This window comes from Alosa alosa, chromosome 11 (genome assembly GCF_017589495.1).
Source record: "Alosa alosa isolate M-15738 ecotype Scorff River chromosome 11, AALO_Geno_1.1, whole genome shotgun sequence".
Classification (NCBI taxonomy): Eukaryota; Metazoa; Chordata; class Actinopteri; order Clupeiformes; family Clupeidae; genus Alosa; species Alosa alosa.
In genome coordinates this window covers 7,756,950-7,783,812 of record NC_063199.1, presented here as the reverse complement: position 1 = coordinate 7,783,812, position 26,863 = coordinate 7,756,950, and the positions used below count along the sequence as shown (strand labels likewise).

The 26,863-nt window shown below is 43.5% G+C and overlaps 2 protein-coding genes across 2 annotated transcripts in view; one reads left to right on the top strand and one right to left on the bottom strand.

Annotated features, from left to right (window-relative positions):
- LOC125304027 (growth arrest-specific protein 2) overlaps window positions 1-17,395 on the bottom strand; it is a 33,342-nt gene extending 15,947 nt beyond the window's left edge. The window contains exons 1-3 of the mRNA XM_048258082.1: window positions 17,187-17,395; window positions 9,129-9,290; window positions 5,044-5,159 (exon numbers count right to left, since the gene is read on the bottom strand). Coding sequence (XP_048114039.1) covers window positions 5,044-5,159; window positions 9,129-9,276 — 264 coding nt within the window. The 5' untranslated portion in view covers window positions 9,277-9,290; window positions 17,187-17,395. The remainder of the gene's footprint in view (window positions 1-5,043; window positions 5,160-9,128; window positions 9,291-17,186) is intronic.
- A 432-nt stretch (window positions 17,396-17,827) lies between these two features.
- fancf (FA complementation group F) lies at window positions 17,828-19,270 on the top strand. Its single transcript, XM_048257365.1, has one exon. It carries the CDS (start codon window positions 17,999-18,001, stop codon window positions 19,064-19,066), a length of 1,068 nt encoding a protein of 355 aa, XP_048113322.1. The 5' UTR covers window positions 17,828-17,998; the 3' UTR covers window positions 19,067-19,270.
- Window positions 19,271-26,863: the final 7,593 nt, after the last annotated feature.

Genomic DNA, 26,863 nt, shown 5'->3' with positions numbered 1-26,863 from the left:
GCTTCACTTAAGGGAAGAGGAGAGATAGACTTCTCTGCATAGTCTGTCTGCCTCTCCACCCTCTTCATGTTTTGGTACTATCTGTCCACTTGCCACTTTTTACCACTGCCTTACTGTTTGCGTGCTATATTAGCACATATGTATAACCCCTCCCTCCATGCCACAGCCGGGTTGTGGCCACACTTATACCTTTTCTTAATATAGTTTAGTTTAATATATATATATAGAGTTTTTTCTATATTTTTTTTATATTACCTTGCCTACTCTCTTATATGTCCATATTTATTTTATGCTGGTGTCTAGACTTTATTCTTGCACTGTTGCACTGTTGGACTTACTCATTTGCACCATCACCATGACACTCACTCACACAGAGCACCTTACCTTACCTTACTATGCACAGAGAATCACAGGCTCAGTCCCTGCCTCAGTCATTGCAAGCGCCTCTTGATTAATCACCAACTATGTGGATACTGTTTTTAGAATTGATTTAGATTAAGTGTTATTTAGTATAATTTGTATTTTAGTATATTCTTTATCTTCTACTGTCCTTATTGCTTAGTTGTGTTTTTTATATTATATACTTTTAATTACTTTTTTCTGCTGTTAGTGAATGTGTGTGTGATGTCTGTATGCTACTGAGACCTTGAATTTCCCCTTGGGGATCAATAAAGAATCTATCTATCTATCTATTTATTAGATTGCAATTGAAATCAAGCTCTACCCCTCACCCATCCATCTGTTGGTCTGTTCTGCAGGGACCAGTGGCCTTTTCTCACTCACAGATCAATATGAGAAATGTCAGACACATTGATGTGGCTGGACATTTTACCAGACTGTCAGGAATCACCAGGATCAAAAAACACACACACACACACACACACACACACACACACACACTCTGTGTGGGAGATTTATGTGCGTCAGCGTTCTTTCACGGAGGAAGTGTGTGTGTCTCGGCCCAGGCAAAGGTGCAGTGAAGTCATTCTGGAAAAATGAATTCTTTTGTTGGGATTTTCCCCCCCTTTCCCTTTTTTCTTCTCCAGCGTGCCGGCCGCTGGCTGCCTGACAACCCCGAGTCTGCTGCCACTTCACCCATCACCCGCATGCCAATACAGCTCCCCTGGTGCCAATCCCAATGCCCACGCATCCGCACGCACTGGCGCATTGCCCTAAAATAGATCGGTAACATCTGCTAGGCCTGTTCCATCCCTCTTGTCGGGGGGATCAATTATACCTGTTTGCTTCACCGGTGCTTGTGTCGATAGTATTCGCACACCTTGACCCCTTTGTGGACGCTAATAAACTACAGCGACTCATTACGAGGGACCCCAAACAAGAACACACCAATTACGGCGTCATCAATAGGGGCAGGGCTGACTGGCTCGGACAGGGCCTTTTGTGCTGCCTGACGGTTGGAATGTGACACCATCGGCGCTGGCGTGACATGGCTTCCCTTTCTACGCTGGAAGCTGCTCAAGGCTTTCCTGTCCTGCTGCTGCTGCTGCTGCTGCTGCTGGGTGAGCTTGCTTCTAGACAGGAGAATAATAATCAAAGACTTTTTGGCGTCGAACATTTTTGTCTCTCACACCATACTGTGCGAGGAGGGCAAGCAGCTTCACTAGGGAATATGAATGAACGCTGTGTGTGTGTGTGCAAGCGTTTGTGTGTGTGTGCGTGCGTGTGCGTGTGCGTGTGCGTGTGTGTGTGTGTGTGTGTGTGTGTGTGTGTGTGTGTGTGTGTGTGCGTGTGTGTGTGTGTGTGTTTGTGTGTTTTTGTGTGTGTGTGTGTGTGTGTGTGTTTGTGTGTGTTTGTGTGTGTGTGTGTGTGTCTGGCCTGCCTCTCTGGTATGTGTGTGGGTCTCAGTGTTATTTTCTAGCTCCTGATCAATACAGTGGAAAGCTGGAAACCAACGCAGCATAACAGTAACCCAGGTCACTTGGGTCTTAAAAGGTCTTAAAAGACCATGCCTTCATCTCATCATCTGCGGTTCTGAAACCTCCACCAAAAGGCTCTGCCTGCAATGGCTGTCCACAAAAAACCTCCACAAGCATAAACAACATCAAAGCATTCCTATCTCTACCCATCCCTCTCTCCCTCTCCTACTAAACAGCTCATTGATTGATCAATGGTCTCCTTTATTTAATTTCACTCTCTCTTCTTCCTCTGTCTTTCTCTTCCCTTCTCTCTCTCTCTTTCTCTTTTCCTTTCTCCTGCTCTCCTCTCCTTCTCTCTTCCTCTCTCTCCCTCTCTCTTATTCTCTAGCTGTTCCCATGAGCATACTTAACAGACTCTCTCCATCCACATCACACAGTGATCAGCAGACCCATCCGTCCATTACACAGTTACACACATGCTCTTTCTCTCTCTCTTTCACACACACACACACACACACACACACACACACACACACACACACACACACACACACACACACACACACACACACACACACACACACACACACACACATAAATATACACGCTAAGTGCCTGACAAGCTCTCCCACGCTTGTTATCTTATTGTTTTATGCATGTTATGTATGGCGAGGCAGGCCAGCTGTGAGTCATCTGCTCACTAGGGCTTGGGTTGGGTCATAATGCCGTTGTGGGTTTCTCCTCTCTTCACAACAACACAACAACAGCTGACTCTTCAAAAGGTCCAGCCAGGGTCTGGCGTCACAGCAGCACCATCACCTACTTCCTCCAGAGTGGCTCATGTTGCATCTGACTCTGGTTTCAGAATCATCCTTTGTCACCACAGTCAGCAAGCCATCAAATGAGGTGCTAACAGTTGTTCAGAACAAGGGAGGCCAAAGGGTCATTCTCACTACCGAAGATAACAATAACGATAACTTTATACATCCTCATGACAATGGCAACAACCGCACAAGCATGAAGAATGAACTAATGGGTGAACAATACAAACACTGGCAGCCAATCAGCATCCAGTTAATTTTAAAGCCATCACTTTGAAAAAAGAATGATATTTCTTAGAGGCTTTCCTTTTCTTTGGTCAGTGTGAATTCTCTTGTGAGCCTAGTTTTAGTTGTAGGCATCATGGGTGATGAGGACAGGCCTTTAAGCTATTCCTTTAGCATCTTGTATAGTTACCACGATCATCAGTAGAGTGAGCTCATCAGTCTCACTTGATAAGAAAAGCAAAGTCCTATTTGTCTCAAGTGGCAGCTCTCTGTTCATTGGTATCAGATCAGGGCTGTGTGTCCAGCTGCTATTCTCATCCTCTCTGACCTTGTGCTGACCTCTTCCTCGACCCCTGGCTCACGGGAGACCAGAGAGAGAACAGAGAGAGCTTCTCCTAAGCAGCTGAATCTGTTTAGAGCACGGACAGACAGTGGCCTGTGGGAGAGGATGTGGAGAGGACTTCTACTCTCTCAAACCACTTTACCAGTTACACAAGGACATGAATGCACACACACACACACACACACACACACACACACACACACACACACACACACACACACACACACACACACACACACACACACACACACGTAGAAAGAGAAACTTAAATTCGACTGAAACTGTGATCATCCGCCCATTTTGAGTTATGGGCCCAACAAACCAGCTCTTGTAGACATTTATCACGGACATGCTCCCTCTGACAACCCTTTAGTTCCTCCATGCATGTGTGCATAGGGAGAGATGTGTTACTGTCTTACAGCCACTTTCACACACAGACACAGAACACAAGACTCTGGGGACAGAGGGATCAACATGTGTGTGTCATGGTCACAGTTTATCAACAGGGCACAGGGGCATGATAAGGACAAAGTTTACTCTCACACATACACACACACACACACACACACACTCACACTTCACTGTTTTTCATGCATTTGCCTGGTGTCATGCCGTGTTAACGGTGCTTTGGGGAGGTATTGGCTGAGTTGGTTATAAAGCAGCGTGTCAGTGAAGGGTGACAGGCCTATTACTGAGGTTCGAAAACGCCTGGGTGTTTGCCAAGCCAAGCTGAAGTATTTTTCTTAATTTACCACAGAAAAGCTAAAAGTCTGAGTTTAATGCCTTTCCCGTCTGTGAGTTTCTTGTTCAAACAAAATTTTGCTATCATTAGTGCTAGCCTTGTCTGCCCCTTAAAACGACTCAGTCAGCAATTCACCAGCTCCAACCCCCCCAACCTGGAATTCTGGGTAGGACGTGCCCAGCCTCCACATACAAGACAGAGGGCTTTGTGTTGAGGACAGAAACAATAACGGCTAGAATAATCTACAGCGGGTTTTAAAATCCTCACAAAACAGACCAGACAAAAGCAATCAATTGCAGTTTAAGTTCACAGGTAACAGACTGGGACTGTCGTATATATGAGCTGTAAAAATCTGAGTTTATTGGATGGAGTGCTGAAAAAATAGGAGAAAATGTTGCTGTTTTATTGAAAGAGGCCACAGCTCTGCCAGTTCACTCAGGGGGTTCCATTACCTCCAGCAGCCCCCAAGATTAGAAAAACAAAAACACCAGTGAAGTCATCGGTCTGACAGTCCAGTGTTTTGTCTGCTCCCTGCATTCTTCTCTAATTAAAGGAATATTCCCAATGAGTGCTACTACCACACATATTCCATCTCCATGGTAACATGGAAACCTGATTCTTGACTTTGGAATCCTGAGGGTCATCGCCTGGGAGACGTTCTTGAGGAGATATTCCATGGCCACTGAGAGTAGGATGAAAGCGTACTGTTAGCGTTAGCTTAGTATCATCATCACCTCCCTTCGACGCACATGCCTAAAAAAGCAGCAGTGCTGGGGCACAGACACACGCTCTCTTTCTCTCTCTGGCTGCCATCCAATCTCCACATAAAACCGAACGAAATAAAATGAGAAATAACGAGCCCAGCTGCCAGTCTGGCTGTGGAGACGTTTCACGTCTGACTGTGAGGGACTGTAAACAGCAGAGGCCGTCTGCCCTGCGGAGGTGCCTAGCCCTCTTTCGGGAAAGAGATATAAAGACGGAATACGATCTGAGGGGAGAAGAAGGAGACCACTAGACGAGATGAGTAAGCGGTACCTTGGCCATCTCGCCACCATTCTGTCGGAATTTCTCCTGCAAGGTCTCAGCCAGCTGGCAGAGCAGGAAGCCATTGTCCAGACGATCCATGAAGCTCTCCGCAGTGATCTCTTGACCTATGGGTAGCGAGAGATGAATGATTAGAATGATATAAAAGAGTGAGAGAGAGAGAATCAGAGAAAGAGAATATGAGAGAAACAGAGAGAGGAAAAAAGAGAAAGTTTTACATGTGTGAAAATATAACAGAAGAGTGGGGTATTTCGTGAGTGACTGTACAGTATGGAATACGTGAGTGAAATATAGCATCATAAATTTGACTAAAAGTCTTTCCAACTGAGATCAAAAAATGACAGGAAATCTAGTCCAAGGGTTTTCATGAGCAGTGCACATTCTTTCTCTTGTGGAATGTCAAGTCTGTGTGGGAATGTTAATTGATTTGGACACAGTGAAAGACTGTTGGTCCATGTCCCTTTAGGGAAGGCAAGAACTTGGGGACAGCTCATTGTCCTCTCCATTTTAGTGGGGGGGACAGTGCCATTGTCCAGGAGCCCAACTAAGCCCCAGTGCCACAATCAGTGGGCAAATATCAGAACATGGAGGCTCAGAGAGTCAACAGAAAACAAACCTCATCGTGGACAGCTGCCGAGGAAACAGATTATAGCCTTTTTGCATAGTAACTCCAGATAAGCCAAAGCATTGCTGCAAGACTACAACAAAAACTGTGGAGTACGAAAGTCTGTCACAAAAGAGAGCCTGGTCTCCAGAAAACCATTCCTCCAGAGTTAGATCACTGTAACAGGGGGTGGTAGAGAGAGTGGGAGTTGGGGGGGGGTGGGGAACGTGGGGTGAAGGGGCGGTGGGGTATCTGTGGAAAGAAACGGAGCATATTTTTTTTCTACATCCACTCTTTTTTTGTTTTTTATTAAAAAGGCAGGAGGGGGGTGTGTGGGGTGGGGGTGAATGAAATTTAATGAGTTCCAAATGTCATAATTGAGCCCAGAGGAAGAACATACTGGGAGCCCCTCACGACCCGCACTGCCCACCCCTCATCCCCCACCACTCTCCTTTCATGAAATAATTTCCTCTCCTCTCTCCTCTCCCCTCTCTCTCTGTTCTGAGAAGGGGAAACTCTCCTTTTGACTGCACCAAAGCTCGGTTCTGTCAGAGAGAACAAAGCCAGGACTCCACACATTCCTTTAGAAAGGCCACACACTCTCCTTACCTGAACAGAACTGTTTAAACCACTTTAATCATCTTTTGTTTTAAGAAATCCACTAACTTTTTTCTGGTCCTGTCTTCTCCGTCATCACCTATTCCTGATGTTTCTATAGAGCCCAGGATAATCAGACAGCATTCCCCTCTCCCCATTTGCCTTTTGGAGAAGTGGGGAGTTGCTATTCAGTCTAAATCTTTGTTTCTTTTATTTATGTATTCTTCACTAGTTTTATTCATGTATCACTAAAGTCTGACTGGACTGTGAAGTACTCTTGGTCAACTCCTGTTGTTTTTGACTGTGCAATAGAAATAAAATGACTTAACTTGAGTTGACTTGTGGTGCTCCACACTGTTTAACGTCTCTGCACCATTTAAGATGCAGTCTGCCATTTTGGAAAAAAGTTGGTATGTGAGCTCAAAAGCAATTCAAATTGCACCGTTTCCTTCTGCACTCCTAATGCAGCATCATGACTGTTTTTTTTTTATTGTATTTATGTCTTAGTCCTTTCTGTTTGTTTCCCATTCATAGAGGTTTTTTCTTAAATGCATATACACAAAACTTTCTGGTGTACATGAAACACTCAAGAGCCTCCAAAGGGAAATTTGCTTTCTTTTTACTTGTTTTCTTATTTGAAAACCTCACATTATCTGTGAGGATCACACATATGAATGTCACTTCCTCCCACAGAATGTATAATGTTGGAGAAGAGAGACTGAGGTGATGAAGCATGCCTTCCAGACTTTCACACAGTCTCTTTTCCAAAATAACCTAACAAGCAAGAAGGAGAAAAACACATAGAATTTACTGCATGAATGTGATGATCTCATACACAAGAAAGGCTTTCCACATGGCACACGTCGTATCTAGGGACACATGACCAAACATTTCACATTTTTCTTGTAGCAGGTCCACTTTGAACATCAACCTCCAAATACTTGCTGAATGACTGCACTGCATCTGAGCCATGACATGAGCCAGACTAATGGATGGCAAACACTTAGAGAGAAAATAAACAAACAAACACTTTCAAGAAATTCTCATTAACCCACAATCCCCCCTGCTGTCGTGTTTTGGTGCACACATTGGAATCAGCTGTGGCGAATTCCCACGTCACACTCAGCAGCAGGGTAGTACAGCAACCCAGATGATTGCAAGGATGTTGGTCAGCATTCAGAGCACTTGACCCACTCTTACGCCTGGGATACACTTGCTTTTACCAATGTGTATGTGTACGCATAATGGAATGTGTATGTGTACGCATAATGGCTGCTACATGCATGCTGTATCTGTATGGTTGGTCATGCAGGTCCTTAAATGAAAGTGACGCGTTTGTGATATGAACTATTAACATGAAAATTATGGGCGATAGTATAGGTGCAGTATAGATACATGAGCATACAAGAGCAGCTTGAGCTATACTCTGGGTCTAAATTCTGTGGTCTGACCTCAAGGGGAGACATCCAGTAACACATGTAGTGCCTGCACAGTAATGAAACTGGGTTTTTTACACAATGCAGTCAGTTGTGTGCGCGAATGTGCACAAATGCTTGGACAAAGAGCAAGTATATCCCAGGCCTCAAGGCCCTTTCACACCAAGTCCCAATTTTTGGATGAAATACTTGCATGAAATCATACTGGTAATTAATTACATGTGTTCTTGCTGTGTCTTTATACTCACCAAGGACGAAATTTGTGGCGATTAAATTCGAAGGAATTTCGTCTTTGGTGTGTAAAGACTAATAAGAACACATGTATTTCATTACCAGCGTGATTTTGGTGTGAAAGTGCCTTTGGTGTGAAAGCGCCGTTACTCACTGCCATGTTAACCTGGATGTCTGTTGGGCATTGACACTCTATCCAAACATAGCACTAACGTACCGTAACTACGTACTAATGTAGTGTCGGTCTCTTCCGGACTGAGTGCTATCCACCCAGAATGCAATGTGTGTGAATATTAGATTGTGTAATACTGGCTTTTGTAGGTGTAATTGCATTTACCTTGCCCTGAATGTATTAGCATGTGTAGTCTTTCCTTGGTTGTACCTCATGTGTTTATCCTGGTGTGTTGTATGTGACTACCCTGTTCGTGTACTGCGCATGTTTTAGTGACTTCCCTTGTGTTTTCTTTGTAATGGTGTCTGAGTTCATGTGTGATCCCTGCTTCCACTAATAAAGCTTTTGATTGGACAACGTGAGTCTCATCAATCGTTACATTATGGATCCATCACAAATATTTAATTAAACGTTCTGATGCATGTCAGTCTACAAACACATTTATATGGGTGTGGAATGTGTACACCCAAATGCTGCACACACAGGCATACAATGCACATGTAACGGAGGCGAACTGAGCATGCCAGTTACCCGTGTAAATCCTCACACCCCTAACCTTAAGAACGCTTCTAACCGCTGAGTTGAAAGCCTGGGGTGGTTAGAACTTTCAACTCCCATGCCGGTGTGTGTTGAGGTGGCAGGTTCGAGGGTCGTAAGCGGTGGACGAATTACGACCTCTTTTACACACACATGCCCCTCTAAAACAAACTGAGGAACAGGACATGTCTCTCGCCATGCAAATAATATGGGGGAAATAAAGGCATATCCTGTTCACTGTCTGCCTCTGCTCACACGAGCACTGAAGGGCAGAGTATCAAACTGCAGTTCAGTTCAGTTAGGTTTAGTTTAGGACAATGTACCTAAAGTATCTCTCATACTCCTCATGGTGTTACATGGTACCTTTCAGACCAAGTGGTGGAGAATGTGTGTGTGTGTGTGTGTGTGTGTGTGTGTGTGTGTGTGTGTGTGTGTGTGTGTGTGTGTGTGTGTGTGTGTGCCAATGTGTACACAGGTGTCTGAGGAACATTTCCTTTACCCAGCATGTTGGTGAGCCACAGTGCCAGGTCCTCCTTCATGGGCAGCAGGCTGGCCTCGTGGCGGCTGGCCAGCCATTGGCTGTACTGCTGCATGTCTGTCAGCCCCGGGCCGGCCAGGTGCTTCGGACTCAGAGAGCTGCACATCATCCCCTCTCACTGCCCTGCAAAAGAATTAAGAGACAAAGTAAGGCACTGCTAAGGAGGGAGGGACAGAGGGAAACAAGCTGTGGTAGGACTAACAACAGTATACTAAGTACTGTAATGGTGTTAAGGCAACACTGTGTAACAATTTAATACTTTTTGAGGTAAGCTTTTTGGTGTCATCTTCAAAATAATGTTGATGATACATGGTCATGCGAAGGACAGATAAACACATCTGTTTGCCTACATTGCCAAAAGACGCCAGTTAGAATAATAGCCAGATTCTTACAGTGCCATGACTCTGGGTGCTGTTAGCACGGTTTTCTATGCCTTATAGGTTGCTTGCTAGTCATAGACAAAAACTAGCACAGTGCTGCTTTAAAACAACAGTATGCAGGAATGTATCACTTTTTATCAGTCAAATTCATTTAGCTAAAGACTCGGGTCATTTCCACTAGCCACCCATGTCGTTCTGTGATCCTGAGTTTAATTGCCCTGCGAAAAAATAAGACAAGCTTTCACAAACTGGCCAACTGAATGACCAAAAGATTCCAATCAGCAGACTGGCAGGTAGTGTGTTTTTGCATACCTTTGCACACCTTTGCATAACATTTAGGAAGTGAGTTAGTTAACGTACTACTGCAGGAGAGGAGATCACAGACATATACAGTGGCAAGAACAAGTATGTGAACCCATGCAGAAATGCATAGGGTACTTTCCATAAGATTATCTCTCAATGCAAATCAAATCAGATATTAGGCTAACTGAAATAAAACTATGCCAATCTCTAGGTATGGTGAAGGGTATGTGATGATGTGGGGCTATTTTAATTCCAAAGGCCAAGGGAACTTTATCAGAATACATATAGTATCCTGGATCCATAAAATAACTGGCCTTTAAAAAAAAAATCTACCTGCCTCTATGGGAATTTAACATAGGGGTGTGTATACTTATGCCCCTGTATTTATTTAAGATACATTATTCATTCACAAAGAAAATTGGTGTCCTTAAAGGTTGGAGTTTTCCTCATGTTTTTAATTAAGGCATTACGATCAATTTCCAAAGGATGATTTTTATTCCTCTTTTTAGTCAGCTTTAGCATGGGTTCACATACTTTTTCTTGCCACTGTACTGTAGGCTATACTGACTATACCTTAAACAGCACAACATGAACAAAACATAGTGAATATTCAAACACTGACTTTTGAGGTTCTGGTTATCATCTCTGTCTGGACATGAGTCAGTAGGCTCCTGTAGTGTCAAATGTCAGTGTAGGAGTCAGTGATTTAAAAGGGCATCTCAATCTGTTGCACAGTCACCTCTTTCACTGCCCAGAGTTCTGTGCCAGCCAACTGACCATTTCACCTGCCTAATCCTACACCAGCTCTCTAATCATTCTTTTCACCATTCACTCCATCAGTACTCGTTTAGCCCTCATCCCTTCATCCCTTCATCCTTCTCCAGGGTTTTTTCCCATTCATTTTATTTCCATTCATCTTTTGTATCTTTTATCTCTGACATCAGACTCATCTCTTTCCCACACTAGAGCTTACAAGTTACTACGGTCCAGCACAACCACTCTCTCTCTCTCTGTCTCTCTGTCTCTCTCTCTCTCTCTTTCTCTCTCTCTCTCACACACACACACACACCTCTGTGACTGCATCATACAGTATAACATTTTTGTGCTTTTCCAAAAGTACAGACTTCACATCTCAGACCCTGCATCTCACATGTAACTGAATACATATAGTAGCACAATACATAAATATCTGGCCATACAATTACATACATACCTACACAGAGACATAAAGAGACAGCAAGAGAGAGAGAGAGAGAAAAAGAGATAGAGAGAGAGTGTGACAGACAGTGAGTGATCAAATGATAGACAAGCCCCGTTTGCGGTTTCTTACAGAGTCCGAGACAGAGAAAGACCTGTTGTGCACCTGGCCAGATCTGTGGTGTAGTTTACAGCAGTCCAAATGGCACGGAACATTCCCAACAGGCCCGACACAGAGTTAGCCCTCCCTCCCTCCCTCACCTCACGTCGCCTTCCACCAACCCTACACTGTCCAGAGCAGCGGCCTTTACAAGGCAGTCAGGACGGAGGGAAGGATAGAGAGGGCTTATCTTACACAACAAAGAGAGACAGAAAGGGAGACAGATACAGACAAATTGACAGATGGACAGATTAATGACTTGAACTGCTTATGATATACACCGGAAAGCTAATCCGTAATCCAAGCTAACGACACAACAACCCAAATCCTCCAACAAAGTTATATGAGAACAGTGCAGACATTGGTGTCATTATACCGCAGGATCTATGTCAGGCATTGAATCCAGGCAGGCAGGTAGGCGACTAACAGAGCAATCCCTTTTCACAGCAGTGCTTACCATCCTCTGCCAGCCATTCATCCTCTGTGCTAAACAATGTCACAATTCTCCTCCAGTTTCAACTACTTTTTTAACCCCAATCTCACCACCATTGTCCGTGGTTAATAGTTAGCAAACATGGGTTAAACAAGAGGTAAAATGCACAACTGGGCACCAGATGTGAGAGTGTTTTTTTTACGGCCCTACAGTAAGAGAGCTGTCTTCGCCGGACAGAGGGGTTTATTTACCGTGGGGATGCCCTGGGGTCTTGTAGATTTGTCATAAGGTCATAATAACAAAGCAGTGGGGCTTGTGTGAGGTGGAATTTGGCAGCAGTCTATCCCAACAAGCTATATAGTGATTGTCAGTATGGGCAGCTCAGAGAGTTGTGCAAGATTCCAAGTCTTCGATGGGGTCATGTACTGTCCAACTTCCTGACCAGACTCAGAGTCTAGAAACTACAGGCTTACAAACCTGAGGTACGACTGTCTTTTAAAAAAATAAAAAAATATTTGTTGACAGTTGAGAATGACAGGAAGTGAGAGGGAGAGAGAGTCGGGGTGGGATCCGGAAAGGACCACAGGGCGGGAATCGAACCCGGGTCGCCGGCGTACTGTGCAGGTGCCCCAGCCAGTTGCACCACGGCTGGGGCCGGTACGACTGTCTTTTTTTGACAGTGTGACCAAGCGACTAGCCTCCAGTGGACCTCTGCTTCACAGATAGTGTGAATACAGTGGTGTGAGTTTGCCAGCTGCTGCTGGGTCAAGTGCCTGCTACTGATTAACAGAAGTGGGCAGAGGTCATTCAGCAGCAGTTGTACTGTGGTCACTAATGAGACACGGGTCTGGACATTCTAGCCACAACACAGCAGGCAGCGATTCTGTACCTCCACTAGGAAAACAAGCTGCTAACAATGCCAACTCCATGGGCCATGTAACAAAGTCCATGGGTTTGTTTCTTCCTTAGGAACACACATACTTATAAACAGAGGAAAATTGCAAACATTCCCTAAAATTGCAGTGCCTTGGAATAGAAATTCCCTGGCATTGCTTTGGAAAAAAGTTTTTTCTCCATGTATAATGTTATGTGTTCCTGCCGTGCGATGCTAAACAGGCCGTGTTTAGCAGCATGTGCTGTACATGTCACCGTGGCTGCACACGAAGCTCAAAGACATGGAACTAGAGACAAGACACTTATCTGTTAATTGGACACATATTGACACTGACAAATATAAACATAAGTCTGAGTAAACACTCATCATAGTCATTAAAAGATGAGCCAGAGGCCTATTAATACCTCACCCTTGCCAAACATGCATGCTTTCACAGTGCCAGAGAGTCATGCTGTCAGAGTCAACCATCCAGCCATGCATAAAACATTTAAAACTAATCCTAAAAATCAACAGTCATGTACAATCAACAAATACAGGATGGAGTAATTTGAGGCCGGAGCAACAGACAAGCGAGTTGAGTGTGTCTTTTCAATGCAAAGCACAGGGCGGGAGACCTCAGGTGAGATCCAATAACCCTGCACCAAAACACAAGAGAAGCAGTCTCCCAGCACTGGCAGAATAATCACACACATACAGATATATCGCTTTTAGAATAGCATGTCCAATACATGTATTGCTTTAGGTTTAGGACATCGTATATGCATCTAGAGCTCAGTTCAGTATTGAATTCATTAACTTATGTAAGATATTAGATCCAGGAATCAGGCAAGAAATATAATTGGCCCATGTCTGGATACAAACCATTCTCAACTTTTCTCTTCACAATGTCTCTTGTTTGTCAGCCTAGTTGGCTCTGGAAACCACACCTTATAAACTCAATATTTACTGAATGAACTACAATCATAAAAGGTAGAGAAGGCTCTTTAGATGCACCTGGGAATAGCACATGTCCTGTGGGGCTTGGCTTAAGGCCATTCTTAATGGCCCTTGATACACACACCCCATTCAGGAATCACTCTGTGGGCCAGGAAGGGCATGACACCAATGCAGTCTGACTCAAAGTAGGGAACAGAATAAGGAGTCTGCTGTATTTTTGGATTTGTCAAAAGGCATTTGACTCAGTGAGGTCCTTCAGTGGAATGTGATTGCCTACCCACATTTAAAACCATCTGGTTTTTGCCAGGTCCATAGGAATGTTGATGAGGTGTGTGTGTGTGCCTGTGTGTTTGTCTATGTGTTTGTTTGTGTGTGTGTGTGTGTGTGTGTGTGTGTGTGTGTGTGTGTGTCTTGAGGGACGGTGCTCTTCAGCATGTACACCAGAGTCAGCGAAGGTTATGTGCTGACCTTATGTTTTCTGCACCACCTCTCGATGTGATGTTGCACTGCTGGACAGGGAAACACTCACAGTTCTCTCACTGAGGACAGAAGGCTATGTGTATGTGTACAGTTTATAACAGAAATGAATGGAATCTGAACACTGCAGTTGGGCTCTCCTTCACATTTAATTCAGAAGGCAGTAAATCGTCCAATGATGGTGTCCTCACTGTAGAGCATAGTGTACTTAAAAACGCCCTTATGACTGTCTGTTGACAGTGTGATGAGGATTGTGTCCTGTTATCTGCAAGCTGAAACATACCCATACTGTGCAATACACCCATAATATACTCTTAAGAGCTGACTGAGTGAGCTATCTATCAGTTTCACATATACAGGGGTCATTTCCCCAATAAATGACACTGTGCAGGTGTTAGTGGCCATTTGGGAAGTTGATAATACACCAGATATTATATTATTATATATTTCATGGATGAAATTACACCACACAGAAAGGTACATGTAAGTTAACACAGGAGTCAATAAAAGCAGAGAGACTCCAGGACCCCAGGAAAGCTAGCAATGAATGTTTGCAAGCTAATATAAATCCAGTAAAACAGTAAATGAAAGATCACTGGGGGTCTAGGGTTAACAATCAGCCACTTAAATGTTAATGACAGAATTAACAGTGTTCGCTGTTAACAAATACAAGGTTTTATTTTCAAGCCTATTTCTCCTTGACGGATCATTTAAAAACACTGGAATCAATTGTTGATGAATGGAACCTTTCCAAATCCCAAACTCTTAAACTCTCATTAGCAGAGGATACTAGTTTGCTTTTAGGAGAACTACCACAGAATTGTTTCACTTTTTATGTAATTTTACACCTGCTTCAAGTTGTCAACTGTTCATTGCAAAAACATGAGCAAAGAAAGTATACAAAAAAGAGTACAGGTACACATAAAGTATCTCACAGAAAACACCCACCCACCCACACATACACACACACACATACTCCTAAAACACACATGCATATGTAGCCAACCAACTAACCCCCAGCACACACACATACACACACAGGTGTAACATTCCCATGAATGTGTTGATATACCCTTGACACAGGCATGAGAAAGATGTAAGGAACACTTTCATCTTTTCAGTGTAAAGAGTCTATGTTAGCCAAGCAGAGACAAAACATTTGAGCCTCGTGTCGGGTGCATGAGGATGTGCTGGTCTCCTCTTATGAAAGACTTATTTCATTCAAGCTCAGACATGGACTGCTGAGGGACTCCAAATGTGGAGCAACTGAGTGTACAACCAATCTCCAAATCTATTTGCAAAGGCTGTTCTCCTCCAATTGATTCCTGATTCTGATAATGCATGGAAAAAGTCCTATCAAAGAGTACGTATGAGTGACTGCTCACAGTCGAGTTATATTTGCATCACTGCTCAGGAAGAGTTAACAGAGGAGGAAGTAGTTCAGGAGTGTGGCCATTGATTGTGTTCCTATGGCCTGATGGGATCACAATGTCCAGTGAACAGCATGGACTGCACTGTGTGACACATTTGCTGAAATAACACCCCCCCTAACCCTTCTCCGCAAATGGGGGTTTACTGCAGCGTGTCACATGACCCACCAATGTCAAAATCCTCTTAGGGGGGGCACACACACACACACACACACACTCCCCTCCTGATTGCCGAGCCTGGGACCAGACCACTGCTGATACACAACCCTTGTTTAGTGCAGGTCAATGCCAGTACAATACTGATTCAGTCAGCTGTTATATATATATATACCTTGGGTATATACGGTGACCTTTGACCTCAGTGCAGCATCTGACCCCACAGTATCCACTATGTGATACAGGAGCTGGGTGGGGATGCTGAGTCAAGATGTCAGGAGAGAGGACATATTGTGTTCTTCTCCGGACCACAGTCCTGCTACACTATCCTGCAATCTCCCAGATCTCACACACACAAAACCTTGACCCTCCCCAAAAAAATAACTGCCGCTCAGCACTTCTCTGGCTGCATGTCCGTCCCCACCTGGTGAGAAGGGCAAAAGGATCAGATCTGCCTCTAGTGAATCGAAGCACTGTATTGCCCTGGAAAGCGCTGCTGCATGATGACAGACAAAGATTTCATGCTCATCACAGCATAAGGTTCATGCCCTGCCCAACAAGGCCAATGGCAATGTGATCAGTGTCTACAGCTCTAAAGAATATTATTGAACTGGGCTCTTGTTAAACTGATCTATGCTATCACTGGTGTCTCATGTTACAAAAGCACCCTTTTTGAAAGTTGTTTGAGTTATGTCACAGACAGCAAAATGTCTTCTTTGTGTGATGAATTCCCCTTCTCTATTTTCAGATTGAATGAACAGATGCATAGACAAATGGCAACAGAAATAAGTTCAAGCGAAAAATATGTCTCAGTTGTCATTTAGGCCTTTTGTGTGGAGCTTGTGAGGGCCGCAGACTCCTTGTAAATCACATATATGGCATTAAGCAATACTGGAATTTGTCCTGATTAGTTTTGTTTGAAAACAGTAACAGCATTTACACAAATCCAAAAGACATAAGTTGAACTGTTGTTATATTTCATGGTTGAGTAAAAAGAAAATGTAGAAAATGCAGTTGTACCTCTTTCATGTGTTTGGAGTGAGGGCAGATGTTGATTGCATCAAGTCCCTTTCTGACTTTTTACAACTGCAATAAGATTTCAAAGCTGTCTGTTTCTTCATTTACACCCTCTTTCTATTTAAGCATTTATGACATATTTTAAAAGCCACAAAACTCGCAAGTTTTATAGAAGGGAATACTGAGACAGAAATGCATATTTTCTTTTTTTTTTTATTAATATGTCAAAAGAACAATAAAATATTCAGCCACCCACTGTGCCTGCCATAAACCATACAGAATAGCAAACCATTAGGTTTCCCCCCAAGTTTTATGGCAAAAAAATGGGGTAAAGAGAGTAGGTTATAGGTAAAATAACCTAAGCTACTTGGAGTACCCTGATGAATTTAGAGAGAAAAATCCAGAAACTATCCAACAACAATCATCTGTAACAACAGTGAATTGGAGTAAGGGTCACCGTTACTCTTTAGTCCACAGTTAAAGTTAAATTGCGATGTAGCCATACAGCAACATAGCCCTACTTATTGAGAATTTAAGCATTCATCATTAAATTTAAATAATTCTGAATCAAGAGAATTTAAGTCACTTTTCATTAGAGAGCAGGCAATTTTAAGCATCGTTTTTGGTGACTTTACCTTCTTCAATGCAACTCTCGGTGACGGAGCGCTCTTCTCTGTTGCTTCTAAGGTCATGCAGAATCCGTACACGCATGCTTCCTAAACTTCACAATTTCAGTCTTCTGGTTTCACCGATTGCGAGTAGCGCACAACAGCATGCATATGACTAGACAGGGCTACTGCCTGCAAAAACAGTGATCTGACAGGAGTTCAAGATCCCTCTCTATTGCTCTTCCCCCTCTCGCTCGCTACTAGAAGTGGGAGGATACTCTCAGACAGTAGAATGGGCTCATGGACTGAATACAAGTCCATGACCAGAGGAGGCTTTTGTCAAGTCCATTGAGGTGGCTACTGTTAACCCTTTAAGAAAACAATAATTGTTTAAAACTCAATGTAGTGTTGAGGCATGTTTATTTATTTTTTAAAGCTTGGGATAATTGAATACGAAATTCATCTTGACATATCTAGGCTGCGTGAATAAACTAAAGAAGAAGGAAAAACTACATCTAGTCTGCAAGATTATTAGCCTGTAATGTAGCTATTATTAATCACCACGTGCGTCATTCCAGATGTTCAGCGGGCTATCAGTTTTGCATGTTAAGGCTATTATTTAAAAGCGGCTTTTATTTTGACAACATGAAAGTCGCTTCCGGTTCCGATGCACTGCACAAGAAACGTCTGTTTTTTTGTTACAGTGAAGTAGTTGTCCGAAATTAATTATTCAGTCGGAAAACGAGAATATCATAGACCGAGAGTAGGCTACGGCTGAAAAGATTGCCAGCATCCACGGGGTTGGAAATGTCAGGTAGCCTTTTGAAAGAGAGCGCCGCATGGAGGCTATTTTGAAAAACCTAGAGAGCACCTCGGAGTTGATAGCCATTTCCCAGACTGAGTATGTCAAGCGGTGGGATGAGGGCACCGTGGAAAGGGCTTTCCAGTGGAGCGACTACTGTGAGCACATCTATAAGAGGTTCAACACAAACCCAACCATTAGAACCGCAATAGAAAACAGACTGCGACAAACCAACGAACTCCTACGAAGAACTTTCACGGAACACCGGGATTTTACTTTTCTCGACTTGGGTCGGTGTAGAGATGTGCTGCTGGTGAGTTTGTTGAAGAATCCCGCGTGTCCTTGTTCTGTGATAAAAGTTATTTTGGGAAGTTTTAAACCAAACGATAGATGGGGAGATGGTCCCGTGTCAATGGGTTTCTCTGACCTCACTGGGTCCATTTCTTTCAAGTCAGCTGGCGAAGTCTTACGGGCCACGAACGGAAATAGGAGAGACACGCGTGGTTTATGTGTGGAACCTCTGGCGAAAGGTTCGATCTTACGGGAACACATACAAAACCTTCTCTCACACAACGGTAATGAAAGCCTTGTTAGGAGCCTGCTGGATTCTCTTTTTCAGCCTGGCAGCGAGAACAGTGCTCCAGAAATTATTGCAGGTGTTCTTCTCTCTTGCGAAGACTTTCCGGCTCATGATGTCACCAGAAACTTCATCTTCTCTTGGCTGCAGGCTAACCCAAACTCAATACTGAACATGTGCCAAGCGTTGCCAGTGTTGACTTTGACAGAACTGGCACAGCAGTCAGAGGGGTTTTGGCTGGCATACATGGGCATACTGAAAAACTGGGCCTTGGCCCTGTCCTACGATGTGACTGTTGGTGAATGGGTGGCGAGTGAAGGAAGTGGTGTGCCATTTACAGCACTCACAGAACACTTCAGATCTTTACTTTCGAGTGGACATTCCCTGGAAAGAGAGACACTGAGAGAGTTGCGTGAGCTGAAAGAAGGTGACGGCGGCTTTGAAGAGAGGGGTCTTAGTGTATGGGGAGATGTCCTGTCTGAGCTGAGCACAGGCCAGAGGTTACCCGATGCTGCCAATATCCTCTGATCTGAGTGAACTACACCCATGAAAACTGCCAGACCAACAAATCACTGAACAGTTCATTCATTTTCTCTGATCCTAGGAATTGAATTATGGAGTGGTTTACTGTTTGTTATGTTATATTTTCCTGAACATGCAATTGATTAATTTATTCCGACATCTTAGTTTGTTCAAATTCTCTGTGAGAAAATAAAGTGCTCATTTTAATTAAGGGTGTCTCTCTAGCCTCCAGAAGGTAGAGGGCAGTGGTGCTCTTTTCTCTATTAGCTCTTTGCTGTTCTATTATGAGCCTTTATGATTGCTTGTGCTTTGAAACATGAGTTGCAGCAGAGTTCATTTGTGTCTCTGCTACAGTGTGGACGGGTGCCCCTTTTTCCGGCTCCACAGAGTAAAGCCTAGAAATGCAGCCTTCTCTTCAAACATCAAGGGAAGAGGGTTCATCTGGTGCACACTTTGTGCCCCTATATATAGGTTAGTTCTTTGTGTGAATCTCTCAGTAATAATAAAAGCAGATCTGATCATTTTACTTTCTAGGATAATATGACATCACACTCTCAAATATACAAAATCCTTACATTCCAGTTAGGCTAAATTCGGGTAATATCTTTAGAGTGTGGTGACCAGTTCTGTCCTTGAGATAGCTGTCATGTGTGACAGACCACACAAAAAAAATCTGACCTCACAGACATTAATATTAACACATCATCAGTGGTGAAGCAGTCCTTCACTGCTGCAGTACAATGTCTTTTGCACTCTTTGCCTTAATACTACATGTCTTTGACACTAGAGACCTAGTTCATTTCTCCAAACAGTTATTTTTGGTCTGTGTTGATGTGGTATGATAGTATTCCTGAATAGGTCTTGGCTGAAGTGGTATAGGTAAATATAAGATTAAAGAAGAAAATCCCAAATAAGATTAAATTTAATCTTATTATGTTATAAACTCCAGTGAGTGTGACCCTTATGTTTGGCTTGGCAGTGCAACTGAAAATGTGTTAAATTCCAGCAAGCAGAAAAAGTTGATCGTTCTTACTCATGTTAAAGGAACAGGTGGTGGTCTACATTAAACTACAAAGCTTACTGTTAACTGTTCAACACAAAATTACAGGGTAAATAATTTTGAGTTGAATTATCCAGAGGCGCCTGTCAGATTCTTTGCTTCTGTGAAGGTATGCTATTTAAATTGGTATTTTAATTAAAAATAATAATTTTATAGGCCTACTTATATTACCTGTCATTTTTAGAAATTACCTGAACATGGACTCACATACTTAAGTCCTCGCCTTGGCAACTGGCTTTCATCTAGTCGTAATCCTGACTCATTACCAACCCCTAGTAATCCTTTCATGCCAGAGAAACTGCAAATTCATCACAGCCAAAATGAAGATATTACCCAGACAGCCAACAGCATGACAGATGGCGGCATCCGCATCGCCCAGGCAACCGAAGATATTGTCCAATACGATCTCATCTTAAATTGAAAGTAAGGGTCTAAGCTGTGTTTGGTGCTCCACCCAAATTGGTCTCTGGGGGGACAAAGACACATGCTACCAATGGTGCCTTACAGCAGGCTGTCGGAACTGCAACAGGGATGTGTGTGTGTGTGTGCACGTGCAGCATGTTGGGGGTGGGGTGCATTCCAAGGTTACCAGAGGCGTAGTCATTTTCTGCTGTTGACACAGGGTTTGGATACTCATCTCTACAATGATCCTGTCCTTTATATCTGTAGATATAAGTGAAGTGCTTGTCAAAGAAACAGCTATAGCAGCATTTAATTCTCTCAGATCATCTCTTTACAAACATCAACAACCTTTCACCGGACGGTAGAGTTGTAATATTTATAATTACATAAACTACTGCGGTAAATAAATGCTGAATAAAGACATTTACATCCAAATGTCTTTATTCAGCATTTATTTACCGCAGTAGTTTATGTAATTTAACTCACATCAGTTTATGTTATTAAACTCACATCGCATCCTTTCCTTACATGCTTCTGAAGTTGATTGGCTGAAATTGTGTATAGGCTACAGCTCGTTTTGAGACCCAATATTTGTTTCCCATGTACAAAACCAGGACTGTAAGTACACACTCAGAGCAGACTGAGTACACACACAATGGACAGCTAGAGCACTGAGGAGCAATGATCTGAATTTTACAAAAAAGTGTATTGGATTAGAATCACAGACACCTTTAAGTATGTAATATTTTATAGACATTTCAGTCTTTAACACATACATTTGCCTTTATGTTTCATACTTTAACGCATGATAATATCTCATGGGTTGCATCTTAATCTCTGCCTTCATCTTGCTTTTTTCCCTTTCTCTCTTTCTCTTTTGGCCCTCATCTCATTGGAAACCATGGAAACGAGTCTCCTGTGAGATGTGGGGAGGCATCAAAGCTGTTAGCAAAGCCAACACAGACGCGCACAGACACACACACACACACATGCGCACAGGGTCAGCGCTTAAAAAGAGGTAGACATATCAAGTGACGTGACGCATCCCATTACCTCCCATACTGCATCCTTCACAGAACACATCTCGTTAATCTGGATAATGACCTTTGGGGAGAAAACACATATCCTGATACCATCTTATCTTATGTCTTATCGCTTCCTTTTCGCTATTGGTACATATGCCACCCTCAGAGACGTGTACGCCCATACCATACACCCCTGTTGTGTACTCCTGAGCCTGTATGTTTTTCAGGATTCTGACAGCTGTTTGGCTGGTCTGTAGACATGGGTTGGACTTTTTCCAAGTCTTTTCTTTATCCATTCTTTCTGTCTCTCTTTCTCTCTTTTTCTCTCTCCTCTCTGTCTCTCTTTCTCTCTCCCTCTGTCTATCCACACTCATTCTGTTCTCCAAGCTGTTTCTCACCCCACATACTCCTCTGCCTGTTTCTCATGTTCCATCGTTTTGCACTTCTCTTCTGCTAGGTGGTATTGTTATAGGCACCTGTTCTGGTGGTGCTTTTGTTTTGTAACTCCAATTTGAAAATACAGTATACTGGACTTGTAACAGACTTCATGTAGTTTATATAGTATAGACTAGGCTACAGTATATGTACTGCACTATACCGTAGTAGCCTATCTACAGTATATAAATGTAGTATAGAAGCCTGTAGGCTACCCCTCTTGTGGCATAGGCTACTAAATCACTAAAACATTTTAGTCTGAGCAGTGAGCAAACAAGTAATTGGTACATTTGGTAGTTGGTACAGTTTCATTAAGACCTTTCTATTTCAGACACCAACACAAAGGCTTTTTTTCTGTGTTCCCTGATCTAGCATCCATCCCTGTTCCAAATCACTGCATCAGCTCTGGGGTCAGCTGCTATACAGTAGGCTTCTTGGGCTTTCTGCAGGAGCATGTGGTGGCAACCCCAGGAAGTCCACAAATGAGGAGCACATTTCGAGGCGGGACACCAATTACCCTCCACCAGCAGCGAGCCGACGATGTGCGTTGCAACATCTCACTCAATCAGCACTGTGCATCTGACGCCCGGGCGGGCAGGCACACAGAAAACACCGGCGACAGTGGCACGCTTCGTTTGGCAGCTGACACGGTGCAGACTGCCAGGAGGCGAAGGGCTAAGGTGCAAGGCTGTGAGGCACGTATTTGCTAATACCCTGTGTGTGTTATGAGGCGTTGGTGAAATGGAGGAGAAAAATAACCTAGCAAACATTCTGTTTCAATTGTACCAGTTAGGCAACACTACACAGGTGATGTGTAATGATATTTTTACACAAACAAATTTACACACACACATTTGCTCTGCAAGATTTATTTTTAAAACTGAGATATATGCCTAGTTTTTTTTTCTCATTTGGAAAATGCCCTTTTCGTTTTTCTGTTGTTCTCCAGTAATTTCAGTAAATTGATTTCAGGAGAGTGTAATGTTTGCAACTTTCCTGGATTAAGATTTTCAATTCCAGTTTTGTATCGCTATAACACTTCTTCTCTTGTCAGGATTAATATTAACTCTGTGTTCTACTGATAACCAAAATAAGCTTCTCTGAGTGTTACCTCCTGACATGACACTAGCACTAGATCAGTTGTGTGTGTGTGTGTGTGTGTGTGTGTGTCAAGTGTAAGCCCGTCTGCGCACAGTCATGTGAGTTCATAGTCATTAACACTGAGTCTGTGTGTGGCTGTGAGCAGTGCCAGAATACTCTTTCCCACCTCACACTCAACATCACACATAGAGCATCACTACTGACAGCCAGAGAGATGCTGAGGATGAGGAGGAGGAGAAAGAGAAGGACGAGAGGAATGGAGGAGAGGAGTGGAGGAGCGGAGCGATGAGGGAGAGAGTGGTTAGGGTTACTGCCTCATGAAAGCAGATGTATATTTCTCAGAGACACTTTTAATGTTACTACATTGTCACTCTCTGTGCCCCCCCTCCTCTCTTCCACACACAAACACACAAACAATGTTCTGTTTGCCTTATTTGTCATTTTTGTTCTAATAGCTCATTCCATAAGTCAGTCATTTTATATTTAACTTAATTGGAGCCCTGTCAGTGGATGTCTTGTTCACTTGGGATTGTGCTGTAAAAGTTCAGCGATTTTAATGCGGAAGGCAAATAAACAGATTTGTCCTTGTTTTTTTGCCTCATCAACAATGACTACCCCATTTTACTCAAGCTCCTTTAGTTGAAGTTTATGAAAGTAAGTGCCAACAACGACAGCATATTCCCTTAATTTGAGAGGAAATTTCCCCTGCGGTTTCCATTTGTTTTCTTTAGATCTCCTCATTGTGCTTCCCCTGCACCCTCTTCTAATGAAGAGTAGAATTCATTGTGTGTCTGTGTGTCCGTGTGTGTGTGTCAATGTCCGGAGTGAGAGTGTGTGTGCACATGCGTGTGTGTGCATGTATGTGTTTGAGCCTGTTTGAGCAGTATTCATCTGAGGCTTCTGTCACCAGTCCCAAACACCCATCTGGCAAGTCAAGACCAAATAGACCCCCCTCTCCACCAGGGAATGAATCCCCTGTTCAGCATGTGCCCCAGAGCACTCCCCACTCCTCCACACGGCCCCTCCCTACAGGGGATCACTGTCAGATGGGGAGATAAGGGGGGCCTAAGCTGCACCTGAGCCCCACAGCACAAAAGATCCCCCCCCACCCCCATTTCACACACACACACACACACTCTCTCTCACATACACACACACACTCACACTCATACCCTCTCCTCCTGCCAAAGTCCTTCTCTCACCCATCTGTGAGCATTTCTTATGCTATGTGTTATTATACTTCAGTGCATGGATAAGTTCTTTTTAGATGGACCTTTCGTGAAAGATGTTTTGTTAATGTTTGTGAGAATTTGTGTGTGCACATCACAACACACAAGCGAATTAATTTATTTGTGTGAAAAGTCAGACACTGTTGTAATGCTATGGCAAGGCTTCCCTTGAGGTAAAAAGGTCTATTAAAAACAAAACAAACAACTCTGTGTGAGGGCTGTTATAAAATATACAAAAATATGATCACAAGTAAGTAAGAGTACAAGAAAGAAAAGGAATTTGTCTTTGTGCATTGTGGCAGAGAGAGAGAGAGAGAGAGAGAGAGAGAGACAAAGACAAAGACAAAGACAAAGACAGAGAGAGGTGATTGGCAGAATACCTGTGGGGAATAAACTATCCGCCTCAACCCATTGAAGCCTGGAGGAAAAAAAAGAAAATGAAGGCAATCGCACAAAAATAAAAGTGCTGTGTCAGTCTGCAACAATCTGCTGCTATTGCAATCTGCAGCACAAGAGCTATTTTTGGAATTGGAGGGAGAGGGAGAGGTCTCACTTTAGAAGGGGAGGGGGAGAGATGTTTCCCAAATCAAAACATCCCAGTTCTACTCACAGCAGAAAAAGGAGAGGGCTGCATACTGTACGTCCACATCCTCCACTGACCCTCTCTTGGCCTTTTCCCTGAGTGAGTCTGAGATGGATGACGGAGGTCCAATATTGTTTGTGTGCCAAAGGTAATGAAGTCCTTTGTGTGAGGGAGAGTGGCAGGAGAGGCAGCATATTACATTTGGGTGCCCGAGGGCAGTTCAGCACTCTGGAGTTGTAATTTAGGCACTAATTACAGCAGTAATTCCTCCGTGGCTGAGCTGTGATCATGAAAGCCATCAGCAGTCAGGCGAGGCACACAGAGGTGATGGGGAGCAGCTTTGAGCATGGAGAGAAATCTCCCCTTTCTGTGGCTTGAGGGGACCTCACCTCACCTGTTCTGGGTTGGCAGGAGTCAAAGCACCCATTATTGCTCAACCGCCAGTCAAATGCCATTCAAAAACATGGCAGGGCAGATTTGGCAGATTTATGAATGAATAGTTCTCTGATACCCCACCACAACCTTGTATTTGTATTGTTTTCTCTGCAGTGCAGTCATTCCTGGTGTATGATGCAATGTAGAGTTAACACACTGTTGCATACGTAGTCAGTCTGAACACTGAGGAACAATAGGAATAATTCATATTTAACTCTGAATATCAAACACTTGTAAATGGAATATTAATGTGTGTATGGGGTGTATGCTGGAGTTGTGGGGAGGGGGATTTGTGTGTGTGTGTGTGTATGTATGTGTGAGCGTATGGGTGGGAGTGCATGTGATGTATGCTGGGGTGGCCTATTGTATGTTTGCTAGCACGTGTCTGGTGAGGGATTGGTTTGGGTGGCAGTGTCTATTGGATAATTATATGAGGACCTGGTCCCATAGGAATGGTGCCCTTGCTGTCATTAAATTGTAATTCCAGATCTGGACCATCGGAGCACAATCTACATTGGTCCCAGGAGACGCCTAGAACACCTGCCCCCACCCTCCCATTTACACACACATGCTCTCTCTCTTTCTCTCTGTCTCTACCTCTCTCTCTCTCTAACCAAACCTAACCAATATCTCATACTATAAGGGTACATCCATATTCAGAGCAAAGTAATATTATCAGCTAAAACTCCAATCCACTGTCATATATATCTGTATCCCAAACGGAATGACTGCATCGCCAACACAGCTTCTGCTCAGCGCCACTACAGCGGGGGGTTCAGAGTGTCATGCGGTCAATTGGCGTGACCAGCGTGGTTCGTTGGCTGTGGAAAAACACGTCTCGCCTGGTTGGTGGCTGGATTAAGTGCTGAGTCTGATTACAGAGGGGCGACTGGGAACAGGCTGGTGGCTGGGCCATCGGTGTGTGTCTGTCACGGCCTCTGCTACTCTGCTGGTGTGTGTGTGTGTGTGTGTGTTTTTTTTTCTTTTTTTCAAATCTGCCCACCTTAAATCTCTCCAATGAGTAGGCTATTTGGAAAGTGGGACCACATTACGCTCTACTCAAGGGGGAATTTCATATGAATTGTAAATGGGGTTTATCTACAGAATTAGACTAGCGGACCGTCACTTCCAGAAGGGAACGGATTGTAATTGATGCAGCAACATTGGGGACATTTACATATGTAAACACATGCAAGAATACACACACACACACACACACACACAAACACACACTCATGCTCACACATCCCACTACCTCCAAGGACATTTAGCAGTTTCTCAAAAGGTGTGAAGGGGTATTGATCATCCATTTATTTAAATTTAACTCAACAGTAGTAATTTGTCTTTTCTCCCCTGGTTGTTGTGCAGCCGGGTCAATAGTACTAGTGCGTTATAGCTGATGAGAGAAGATATCGACCCAGGCACTTCCTGTGCAGACAAGTCGAGAGAGGGAGAGGAAGGTGGTGTTCACCTGGAAGACTTCAGCACAACCAACAGTATGTATTGTCAGTCAAAGAACAAAACAAACTACAC

What these genes read in the sequence shown, in the direction of transcription:
- fancf (XM_048257365.1), top strand. Translation starts at nt 17,999, where the DNA reads ATGGAGGCTATTTTGAAAAACCTAGAGAGCACCTCGGAGTTGATAGCC.